Raw genomic sequence first — 13,239 nt, forward strand, 5'->3', positions numbered from 1 at the left:
TCTTTAAACTAAATTAAAATTAAAACATAAATAAATATAATTCTAAACTAATTCAAAATATTTATACAATTATATATATATAAAATATTTATTATATAGTTGTTCATGAGTCCCTTGTTTGTCCTGAACAGTTTAACTGCCCGCTGTTCTTCAGAAAAATACTTCAGGTCCCACAAATTCTTTTTTTTTCACTGATGATTTAAAAGGAAAAAACAATGCATTAAGAGCTGGGGGTGAAAACTTTTGAACACAATGTGTACAAATTTCTTATTTTGCTTAAATATATATTTTTTTCCATTTAGTACTGCCCTTCAGAGGCTACAGAAGATACTTACATGTTTCCTGGAAGACAAAATAAGTTAAATTTACCCTGATCTTCAAATTCATAAGTTTTCACCCCTGGCTGTTCCCCGGTTTTTCCTTCTGGAGCATCAGTGAACATTTGAACCTTCTGTAATAGTTAAATATGAATCCCTCAGTTGTCCTCAGTGTGGAAAAATCATACAGTCATTGTTGGAAAGTGTTCAAATACACAAAAATGCTGGAAACCAAAGAATCTGTGGGACCTGAAAATTTTTTTCTGAAGAACAGCGGGCAAGAGACTCATGAACAACTATAACTAAACAAAAAACACTGCTGTGGATCATTCAGGTAACACAGTATTAGGAATCAAGGGGATGTAAACTTCTGAATGGGGTCATTTTTTATAATTTTTTTTAACAAAATTATTTTCTCTTGTGGACTATATGTAAACATCTTAGATGTAAAGTATCTTATTCAGGTCAGTACTAAATAAACAATAACATGCATTTTGCAAGATTCCTCTTATTTTGGTAAAATAATTAACAATTTTACAGATTCTGAAAGGGGGTGTAAACTTTTGACATTAAATGTAATAACCCTGGTTAAAATACCACAGACAATTATCTCACTTGCAATAGCTCTTTGTGACTCTTGTGGTCTAAATGCATGAGATCCCGAAGTAAAAAGGGAATTTTTTTTCTCTTTAGAAATTGTGAGTGATCACCTGCTGGCAATGTGAAGGTGACGAGATCAGTGAAGAAGTAACAGGGAAACTCTCCTTTACGTCTGTGAAGTGCTGCTGCCACCTCTCTGCGGATCTGTTCTGTTAACTCAGGACACACCAGAGCCGGTATACACTTTGCCGTCTGCTGAGACACCTGAAATACATTCACAAATATATAATAATTTTACAATATCACATTGTAATACAAATTCTGTTCATTTATGCATGTAGAAACTCTGACCTCCGTAAGCAGCACTGCAAGCATGTCCTGTCTTTGGAAGCGGATGGCCAGATGCACCAGAGTAAATCCAGCATCAAACGCAGACGGACGATTGAGAATCCGCACCTCATCTGCGGTCAGCTGACGTGCTATGTCACCGCTGGATGACTTGTACGCCTCCACGGCAGCCAGATCCCCCTCCACTACACCTGATAAAAGCATGCATTACATGTGAGTGGGCTGACTTCCTCTTTCACAACTCTTTGAAGTTACAGTATAAATTTTAGATTCAATTCTCATCAGACCTATAGGAGCTATAGGTATTTCCCAGAAGAAAGTGACGCTGTTTTAGAGATCAATGATTTCATACAGGAACGCAGATAGATAACAGAAGTGTTCCCTAGTAGCAGAGCCCAAGAGACAAAATCTGTCAGTTGGCATCAAACCATGTGCATGCAAACCATCTCCCACAGGCTTAGTGATGAAAATAAAGGTTTGATACCAGCTGATATCAAAAGATTCAGCTTTGGGTTTCAGCTTCACATCACAGTAAAACATGCCGATCAAATAGTGAGCCAAAGAGAGTAGATATTGTACAGAAGTCACACTTCATAATTTCTGTAACACTTTTTAATAAGGTTAACCATAATAGTAACTTTTTAATTTCAGCATTTACTAATGCATTATTTTAAAAAACAACAACCACAAGTTGTGTTTGTTAACATTAATGTTCTGTGAACTAACATGAACAAACAATGAACAACTGTATTTTGAATAACGAACATTAACACAGATTAATAAATAGTGTAACAAATGTATTGTTCATTGTTCGTTCATGTTAATTAATACATTAACTAATGTTAACAAATGACACCGTATTGTAAACCTAAAGCATCAATTAATCTTAGATAATGTTACTTTCGCTATTTTCAAAAATTGTATCTGTTTACATTAATGCATTAAGATCAGATCTTGTTGTAAAGTGTTACCATAATGTCAATGCACTGGATGATGTTCATTTTTATATCAATTTAGGTATATGTGCACTACCGTTCAATCATTTCTTTTTGAAAGAAATTAATACTTTTATTCAGCAAGGTCATGTTTAATTTATCAAAAGCGAAAGTAAATGCATTAAAAATGCTCTTCTTTTGAACTTTCTATTCATCAAAGAATCCTGAACAAAAGGTATTATGTTTTTCCATAAAATGATTAAGCAGCACAACATTTTTAACACTGAAAATAATAATAAGAAGAAGTCAACAAATCAGCATATCAGAATGATTTCTGAAGGATCATGTGACACTGAAGACTGGAGTAATGATGCAGAAAATTCAGGTTTGCATCACAGAAATAAATTAAATTTTAAAATATATTTAAATATAAAAGTTATCCTAAAAGTAATAATATTTCACGATATTACAGTTTTTACTGTATTTTTGATCAAATAAATGCAGCGTTGTTGTGCAATAAAAACAACATACCGAACCCCAAACTTTTGAACGGTAGTGTATGGAGCAAAAACATTTCACATAAAGATGTTTGTTGGGTTTAACATATATAGTGACAATTTAAAAGTATCTAAACATGTTCTTGGTAGGGGTGGGTGATATACTGGTAGACACGATTAACCGGTAGAAATTTGACAACTGGTAGAGATGTTTTACTATTGTCTCTATCGCAGGTCACGAATACATAACTTTTGTACACGTTTTTAAACATTCCAGTGATTTTAGGCCTTTAAAATGCAATCAGCAGCGGATAAGAACTCATTTCGCTATATGCGCACCCTGTCTGAGAGGCTTATTATTTTTGCCGCTTTATTGGCCTTGAGTGCTTAAATACACACTCGTATGTGTCAAAATGCCCATCTTTGCAAGTATTCTCTTAAACACAATAATTTAGGTTTAAATGATTAAGTGAAAGCAAACAGCTGAGAAAGAAATACATGTGTAACATTATATTGGATACAGGCAACTCTTAAAGTGACAGCAGTCCCATTTATGTTAATCAAAAAGAGAAATCTCTCACTGCTCTTGACTAAATGACTTTTGTAATTTTAATAAGAAGAAATATTTATGCTGAATTTACATAGTTATACATTTGATTACTTTATACAATGTATGTAGCATTTCTTATTTATTTGTTCTACTGTAATTTTTCATCCTATTGCTTGCAGTTAGTTTCTTATTCTTATTTAATCTCTGACTGTTTACTTGTTTAACAAGATAGCTTGAGTTTCTTTTTTTATTTAGTCTAGTATTAGTTTAGTTTTATATTGACACTGGTGACAAAAAAAAAAATGAAATTCCTAGGGTATCAAAATTTTTGATATCGTAAATACGTCAGCGTTTTAGTGCCACGTTAAAAAAAAAAAAAAAAAAAAAAAAAAAGAGAAGATTATGAGATTAAAGTCGTAATATTTCCCAATCTGGGCCATTTGCATGTGCAGGCTATGCTCTCAATATATTATAACTTTAATTGCTACGTTTTAATACTCGAAACGTTTCGACCTTAATCTGTCAGGCCATCGAAAAAGTCGAAACTTAAACTCTCAACTTTTTCGATGGCCTGTCAACTTCTCCCAGTGCTCCCAATCCGGGCAATTTGCATGCTCAGGCTATACCCTCAAAATATTATAACTTTAATTGCTATGATTTAATTCTCGTAATTTTGATTTTATTCTCGAAACATTTCTAAACATTTAGACATTATTCTCTGAAACATTTCGGCCTTATTCTCAAAATATTTAGACTTTAATCCCTTTATTTTATTTTTTAACATGGCACTAAAACGCCGTCGTACATAAAGACCTTATTTAAAGCACAAATAATTATATCGTGATCGATTCAATAAAATGACTCATATCGTGATATAAGATTTTGGTCATATTGCCCACTCTTAGTTCTTAATTAAAGTGATGAACTGCACTCTGCTACTAACTTAATGCATCCACTAAAAATCACCAACACACCAGCTGACTGAAAGACACTAAGCAAAAATGATGTGGAGTTAGTGAGGAGAAAAGCTCCTGCAGCATCTTGAGTGCAGACACAGACACTCAATCTAATGCAATGATACTTTCAAAATGCGCTTTAAGTGTCCAAATACGTTTTGGGGAAACTGTATCTGGCACTAATGGGGTTCATTTCTCACCAGCGCAGGCGTTCAGGAAGAGCCAGTCGCTTCTCCTCATCCTGTTCCGGATCTGTTTGAGTTTTTTAAAGTCCGCCTCCTGCTCATTATCGCTGCCCACCGCTCCCGACGCCAGCTCGATCTTCACCTCCGCCTGCCCTTTACACGTAGGGGGAGAGAGTTTCCTCTGCCTGCCCCTGCTCACCCCACCTCCCCCCGCTGTCCTTAGGTTATCCCGCTCCTGCTCGTTCACTATCGATGGAGACGTGGCGCTCTCCGCTTCCGAATCCTGCTGAGGCGCCTCGGGCGAGCTGCTGGGTTTAGGGTGGTCGCAAACCACACACCTCAAACTCTTTGGCCAGTTCTCATAGGTGCAAGCCGAGCACGGCCAACGTTGCGCGTGCATGTTGAGCCGATTTCGGTCGTTGTACTCCTCGCACGGATCCGCGGTGACCGGAGTAGGTCTGGACCCCGAATCCGACGTCTGTGGGGCTTCAGACGGACTGAGCGGGGCGTGTTGGGAGCCCTGGTGCCTCTGACTGAGGCACTGCGTGCAGCGAATCGCGCGGGGCCAGTTCAGATAGGTGCACATGTGGCAGGACCATTTGCTGCTGGTCTCGGGCAGCTCATCGGCGATCCGGACTCGAGGTCGGGCGCTGGAGTCGGGGCAGATGAGCTGGGTGGTGCAGAGCTGCGGGTCCAGGCTGGAGCTGCTCTTGAAGGGTTCCTCTGTGATGATGGGCGCGTTGTGCCTTTGGGCCCGACACATGGTGCATTTGATGGCGGACGGCCAGTTCTCGTAGGTGCAGTACTCGCAGCTCCACTTCAAGCCAAAATCTGTCATCCTCGCTCACGCCGGTCACCGCAGCTGATCGCCCCCCCTCCCTCCCTCCCGCCAGTCCTCCGTTTTTCACCTGCTTTTGCTCGCTCACGGTCACAGCGCCTCCAGTTTCTCCTGCAATAGTCACAGACAGGCAAAGTTTAGTTTAGTTAGGGATAGAACTATACTGATTGACAATAATAAGTAATGATGCACAGTAAAATTTTTAATGGTTTTTTTTTTTTTTAAAGTCTCTTCCTGTTTACCAAGCCTGTATTTATTTGATCTAAAGTACAGCAAAAACAGTAAAATGTTGAAATATTTTACTTTTTAAAAAAACTTTTAAAAAAATCTTACTGTTAAAAAAACTTTTTTTTTTAAATATTTTTTTATTTATAATTTATTAATTGCATTAAATTGACACAATATATTGACATATAATATATATATAATCATTATAATGGCAATTAAAAATTTTATAGATACACTACTGTTAAACCCCCCCGAAATTAAACACTTTTAATCAGCAAGAATGTATTAAATTAACATTTGTAATCTGTTCCTATATAATGCTCTTTACTAGAAAAAAATTTCAGCAGCAAATCAACATATTAGAATAATTACACTGAAGAGTAATGATGCTGAAAATTCAGCTTGCGTCAGGAATAAATTACATTTTAAAAGATATTAAAATAGAAAACAGTCATTTTAAATTGTAAAAATATTTCACAATATTAATCTTTTTACTTTAGCCATACTGACCTCAAACTTGAATTTATTTCAAAACTTTTATTGAATTTAATTTTACATACTATTTGGCTTGTCCCCTTTTGCTACAATTTGACTTAATCCACAAATTGAGGAAAAACCCGATGATCACGTAATGCAGAAAGGTTTGAGAATGTTCCAAGAGCATCTTGTGCTTCAATGGACCTTTTGTACAAAGGAGTTACATGGTCGATGTCACAAATTTGCTTACATTTGATTAGTGACCTAGAAGTAGTGCAGGCTGTTTTTTACATTTGCCATTTTCTTTGGTATAATTGTCGAAATGCCAGATTCCAGATTTTCAGTGTAGTCACTTAGATTTTAATGCAATCTAAAGTACCAGGTAAATATAGTATATAAATATTGTGATCACTTAAGTACTGTGGTAAATATAAAAATACCATTGCATTACCATCCGATACCACAGGTTAATGGATGCAGAGGGTTGACAAAAATAAACATAGCATTGAAATCACCATAAAACATAATGACTTTATGAGTCTTGATAGCATAAGCGATTCTGTGCTGTCTTTATACAGTAACAGACACATTTTGTCTTTTCTTTGGGAATGACTTTGATCTTTGCTGCTGTAATAAAAAAGTAAATACATTTATTTAAGGCTTTTTAAACCAGAAATGGTTCAGGATTATTCCTGACAGTCCAAACAGGTGGGCAACGACAGAGATGAATCCAGCTCACTGGGGCAAACGGTCACATCCTTTGACCTACATTCCTACACTCTCATTTGGTTATTGGACTAGATTTTGGTTATTAACATTTGTTTAAAAAAAGAGACGATTTTGTCACGATGGCCTAGATTTCCCTGACTATGGCGGTAACATGGTACAGTGATGTTATAAAGATGGTAATAGTGTGGTACTGAATGATTCACATATGCTATACGACGGATTTTACATGACATTTGTCAAGTATGTCAAAGAATACTATGGTTGGTAATATATGGAATAAAACAAACAAGACAAATTTTAAAAGTAATCAAAAATAAACCATCATATGTCTTGTACTTTGAAGTATCATAGCCTTTGGTACATATATGATAATCACGCAGTACCATGGTATTGCCATCTGATCCTATCCTTTTTATACCTCACATTTCAAAAACATGAAACATTTATAAATATAGGTTTTGTCTTATGAAAGTTGTTTTGAAGGGTTACAGTCTGTCAGCTTGGATAGCCAGCTGTCAAACTGCTGAACGCGCCCCTGACACCGCAAAAATGCCGTTTCGTTATCTCAGTAGGTTGACACATACCTCTTCTTAAAAGACTGGAAACCTTGCTATAACGGTGAGAGGAGTTTTTCTATAACGGCTGGAAATGGAATGCAAGAAGCATTTCCGCCGCTACAATGTATAAAGTTTGAATGTATACAGCTCAAATGTATCCAGCACAAACTCTGCGCTGATACATTGTAAACACTTTCGGCTCGCTTCGGAATTCCACACCAAGGTGTCGATTTTACCCGAACTACAACAACACCATAAAAGAGCTCCGGTGTTTGTATCTGCACTGTAAATAAACACATACAGCTAGTTCAGCTTAGACCGTACACTGTGTATTGTCATTTTCACTTCCTTAAAATAAAAAAAATATAAGTTAAAAACATAAATAAATATTTATAATATATATACGTGAGGATTTTATGAAACTAAAAAATAAGGTGCAATTATTTGCCCTGTTGCATATACTGTTACAGTGATTTGTTTTTCCAACACAGAAATATGAAGGCCCTTACCTGTCTTTGCCCTCCACACTTGAGTTTGCAAACACTACCGTTCCCGAGTTCGCCCTTCTGCAAACCGAACGTCTGTCCTACCGAAACCCAATCCGATCGGGTCCAAATCCAGCTCAGCACCGACAATCTACCGCGACAGCCGAGGGATTCTGCGGCCGAACACCCATGTTATTTCTCCCTCTTCCTCTGAAACCCCAAGCACCACCGCGGTCTTCGGATCAAAGCGTGTTTTAGTGTGTTTTAAACACCGGAATTCCCATTTCTGTTGCCGATGTGACTGGCTTTAATGGCGGCGGCACAGGAGCGGGGGGTAAACCAAAATAAACCTACTCCGGAGATACTGGTAGGAGGGATATCACCTGGATCAGCGGGCACATATGATTGGCTCTCGCTCCGTAAACACCGTGGAAACCAATGAGGGCGCATTTCTTTCGTTAAAGGGCTTCACGGCATACTTCCTTCATAAGCAATAACAATCTGGAAACCGTAGCTCTCGGTCCGCCATGTTGGCTCTCAGAATATCTGCGATGGAATATTAGGTTGCAATCTGGAGTGGAGCCAAAATGGAGTGTGTTTCGTGTGTTCGGCTCCACTGCCAAGGCCAGGGGGATGATGTCATCGTTTCAGAAAGATCTACCGCAGCATCATCTGCAGTGACATAAGGGCAGGTTTTCAATGAAAACAAAAATAAAAGAGTTGACAATGTAGCTCCAGGGCTGAGTGGGGCTCTTTTATGTCGAGACAATAAATGAAAGGTCTAGTGGGTGGTTTTAGCTGAACAGTTAGTTCCATTTACCAATTTATTTTTTAGACGCTTTTATCAATTAATGTGTTTGTTTTATGTAGTGAAGACTGTTTGCATTAGAATTTTAAGATATTAAATTATTATTATATTAATATTAATTATATTTAAATATTTAATATCTTCTGAATACTTTTGTCCCATAACATTTCTTTAGTAAACACTCAGTCTCTTATAATTTAGGGTTAGGTATGATCAGTGAAACTACACCCTTTTGTCAGCTGATTATCTATCGATTTGCAGGACAGACGAATAAATGTTATATGTTACATAGTTGTGTCAGTATAAGTTCTTTGGTTGTATCAGCAGTAATGCGCAACTTTGTCGCCATCCAGTGGTTTCAATAAACTAATACAACAATAATGTTTGATGAGACATTTCAATAGTTTTTTTTTTCTGTAAAGAATTTTGTATTCTGCACATTTTACTCAAAAATAAAATTATATTTTACTTATTTATTATAAAATACTTTTGCAAAAATTAATCGCAGTTAATCGCATCCAAAATTAAAGTGTTTGTTTACATACTGATATACGTATGTATATTTATTATCTATATATAAATACACACACATATGGTATATATATATATATATATATATATATATATATATACCATATGTGTGTGTATTTATATATAGATAATAAATATACATACGTATATATATATATATATATATATATATATATATATATATATATATATATATATATATATTTTTTTTTTTATTGATATAATTAATATTAAATATAAATAAATTTAATAGCCTATATAAACATTTTTTAAAATATATCCATGCATGTGTGTGTATTTATATATACATAATAAATATACACAGTACACACACATATATTATATAAACAAAAATCGTTGTATAATTGTTTTTTTTTTTTTTACACATAAATGTATTGTTATTTTGCATCGAAACCATTTTTTTCTCAATGTAATGATTTACTTTTTAAACGTTGTCGTTATTTACTGATAATCTTCCACTTTCAAATATCTTTTGCATCGTCACACGACACCTCGGGTCGGGTTCACGCAGCCAATGGCGTCAAAGTAGCCAAACCTCTGGCGGCACAATATTTAAACTCGACCGTGAACGATATTTGACGGCAAAGCTAGACTAAAAGACTTTCTCAGTGGTTATCGTCTACCGTTGCACTATCATTTTTTACATTGCGTTCACATTACGTTCTAAAGCATCATGTCTTGATTGCAAACATCTAAAATGCCGACGAAAAGTCACGTGAGAACAGGTAATGCCTCAAAGTCGCTCTGATCGGCTGATTACAGAGTCAGCGCGATAAAGCTCGCCTATGAAGTTTGTATTTAACAGGTGCTTGAGGTGTTTAATGTGGCGACGATGGTTGGATTATTTACGAAGTTAGCAGTTTTTCCCCTCAGACATCCTCTCAGTTGGTCATGTCTGAATCGAAATAAACTTTAAATGAGTTGTAACACGAAATTACCTGTAAATGAGCCAGTTATAATCGAATAAATTAAGGCTGCACCTGCCATCATCAATGCTGTGTTTACCGAGGATTTGGTGTCTAATGATGCAAAAACAAAGTGACTAGGGGAAAGTGGGGTGAGTTGTGCCAGTTTTTACTCAAAGTGACTTTATAGTGAAGCCATGACAGTAATCCCTCCAATTTAAGTATGTACATATATTTCAGGATGTGGTGCATCCCTGAGAACAATAACTTCGGTTCTGAAATAAACTGATTCAGAATTATAGCTTTCAGAAAAAAGTGGTCTCGTGGCACAACTTGCCCCTGGTGCGGGGTAAATTGTGCCTTTGGGGAGAATACATTGGGGTAAATTGTGCCAGTGATTATTTAAGTTAAAAAGAACATTTTAATGTCATGAACTGTAATGCTATATAAAATCAATACAAATTCAATACAAAATTGCTCATTTAAGGTTTATTTAGATATCATTACCCTATTAAACTATTGGCATGTCATATTTTCTACTTTTTCGGAAAACACAAAAAAACTCAAATACACAATATATGATATTTGTGAATAATTAGAACGCTGTCTTTTGTTGTCTGTCAACAAAACGCTGTCTGTCAATTATGTAACATAAAGGAAAGAAGTTACTTTCTTATGAACATTTCTGAACATCCCATTGTGACTTAGCCCACTTAAAAAAAACTGACAAACGGCAGATAAATCAAACACTGATGAGGCATGCTCATCTTTTCCTACAGATTATCCCCTGTCAGGGATGCCCAACCATGTTCCTGGAGATCTACCATCCTACAAAGTTCAGCTCCTACCCAAATCAAACACACCTGAACCAGCTAATTAATCTCTTAGGTAGCATGTGATAATTACAGACAGCTGTGTTGGAGCAGGACTGGAGCTAAAGTCTGCAGGTAGGTAGATCTCCAGGAACAGGGTTGGTCAGCCCTGGTATAGATCCGGACTACTACTTAACATCCCTTTGGCACAAATTACCCCAGACCGACAATTTTGAAAGACTAGCATGATCCCGCAGTTTAGAGCTAACATTATGCTAAGTGTATAGACTCACTGTGTAGCCTACTAAAGCACTAAAACGTGTGAAATATTTTCAAACGTGTCTATAATTGTTCAAACGCAACAATCAAAACACCTTGATCATATAAATTTTACTTTAAAAGGCAAAAAACATTTTTTTTGAGCTAAAATGTGCTTAGCCCTCATGCCATGTGTCTCTCTTCTTTGGGGTATATGTGGCTCCTCAAAAGTATGTGGTCACATGACCAATTTCTTCTATGATTTTCTAGAAACAAGGGGTGGAACTACACCCCCCCCCCCCCCCCCGGCACAAATCACCCCACTTTCCCTTAATAGTAATAATAATAATAACAATTGTAACGCAATGGTTAATGGCAATAGATACTATGTATGTTACTGTAATAATTTGGTTAGGCCTAATTATTTGATTTAGTGTTGAAATGTTACAAATATTACGCATAAACTTGATATTTATTTTACATACACCACCAGTCAAAAGTCTAAAGATTTTTAATGTTTTTCAAAGAAGTCTGTTCCGCTTACCAAGCCTGCATTTATTTGATCCACATTACAGCATTTTTACTATTTAAAATAACGGTTTTCTATTTAAATATATATTTAAAAATGTAATTTATTTCTGTGATCAAAGCCAAATTTTCAGCATCATTGCTCCAGGCTTCAGTGTCACATGATCCTTCAGAAATCATTCAATATGCTGATTTGCTGTTCAATATTTATTTTTTTTGATTATTATTGTCAATGTTTAAAACAGATTTTTAAAACAAACTTTCTCCCCGAGGATTCTTTGATTAAGATCTAAAGATAAGCATTTATCTGAAATGAAAAGCTTTTGTAACATTACCTTTGTAACATATACCAATCAAAAACTTAGAGTCAGCATATATACAGTGTATATATATATTTTTGTGAAATAAAGTATAGAAATTAATACTTTTATTTAGCAAGGATGCTTTAAATCGATCAAAATTGATGATAAAGCAATTTGTAATGTTACAAAATATTCCTCATTTAGATGAATTCGGTTCTTCTAGACTTTCTATTCATCAAAGAAACAGAAAAAAACTCTACTCAGCTGTTTTCAACATAATAATAATAATAATAAATAATTTTTGAGGAGCGTATCAGAATATTTCAATGATTTCTGAAGGATCATGTGACACTGAATACTGGAGTAATGATGCTAAAAATTCAGCTTTGATCAAATGAATAAATTACATTTTAAAATATATTCAAATAGAAAACAGTTATTTTATATTTAGTAAAAATATTTCAAAAAAATTTCAAAGTTTTTTTGCAGGGCTTTGAATAAAATAAATGCAGGCTTGGTGAGCAGAAGAGACTTCTTTAAAAAAAATTGACTGGTAGTGTAAAACAATAATATAAAACAACAATTAATAAAACAGCAATATTAACTATTATTTTCATATTTATTGTGTAAAGTGCTGTTCCATGTGCCTTTAACTGTTTAAATATTGAATATTATCATCTGATATTATCCCTCTAAACCTGGATTCTGCCACAGCAATTTTTGTAAGGACAGAAAAAAGTCTATTTTGAAAGGGATCAGAGAAAATAAGTGAGATTGTAATATTTTCAAGGAAATAAAGGACATTTAAAGCTACAATATACAAAATCTGTGTATGTTCCTGCAAAAGGACGCCTCTCTCGGATGTAGTGCATCTGCTTTCACAGTTCTGCTTCCTCTCTCATCTGTAGCCACTCCCACCGGGGGCCCCAAAGTGGGAGCACCACCCCTCTCCAGCCAATGGCAGCACAGCGCGGCCACTCCATCACTCCTCAGTTTCCAAGGTAACTGGGCTGCTCTCCTGAAAGGCGCTACATCATCAGCATCCGTCCAGCGAGGGCTGCTCAAGGCAGGCAGCCCTGCAGTGGATCGTATAGCAGGCACCTCCCTCACACACCGCACTGGATGGAAAAATGGAGTAGGTAGTGTTATGGTGAGTACCCGGCTTCTGTCTTCTCCTGCTATGGGCTGCCAGATTTCTTATTTGTTTTATTAAAAGCAGGGGACCATTGGTACATGGATGAGATGTGATATTAGCAAGAGGTTTTACTCCATCTACAGGCAAATTGTACAGAGAGACAGCATTGTTGAAGTGGCCTGCATAGGAAGGACCTGACGCATGCACAAATGCTATCCACAAGGGGGGCCAAACATA

At 36.0% G+C, this 13,239-nt stretch overlaps 2 protein-coding genes across 2 annotated transcripts in view; one reads left to right on the plus strand and one right to left on the minus strand.

The window, feature by feature from the left end:
- LOC141296278 (ubiquitin thioesterase zranb1-B-like) overlaps window positions 1–7,899 on the minus strand; it is a 12,097-nt gene extending 4,198 nt beyond the window's left edge. The window contains exons 1-4 of the mRNA XM_073827541.1: window positions 7,727–7,899; window positions 4,404–5,337; window positions 1,269–1,456; window positions 1,028–1,181 (exon numbers count right to left, since the gene is read on the minus strand). Coding sequence (XP_073683642.1) covers window positions 1,028–1,181; window positions 1,269–1,456; window positions 4,404–5,226 — 1,165 coding nt within the window. The 5' untranslated portion in view covers window positions 5,227–5,337; window positions 7,727–7,899. The remainder of the gene's footprint in view (window positions 1–1,027; window positions 1,182–1,268; window positions 1,457–4,403; window positions 5,338–7,726) is intronic.
- Window positions 7,900–12,895: 4,996 nt separating this feature from the next.
- LOC141296279 (A-kinase anchor protein 6-like) overlaps window positions 12,896–13,239 on the plus strand; it is a 62,527-nt gene continuing 62,183 nt past the window's right edge. Inside the window, exon 1 of the mRNA XM_073827542.1 lies at window positions 12,896–13,017. The gene's annotated coding sequence lies outside the window, so the exon portion shown is untranslated. The remainder of the gene's footprint in view (window positions 13,018–13,239) is intronic.

This window comes from Garra rufa, chromosome 21 (assembly GCF_049309525.1).
Source record: "Garra rufa chromosome 21, GarRuf1.0, whole genome shotgun sequence".
NCBI lineage: Eukaryota > Metazoa > Chordata > Actinopteri > Cypriniformes > Cyprinidae > Garra > Garra rufa.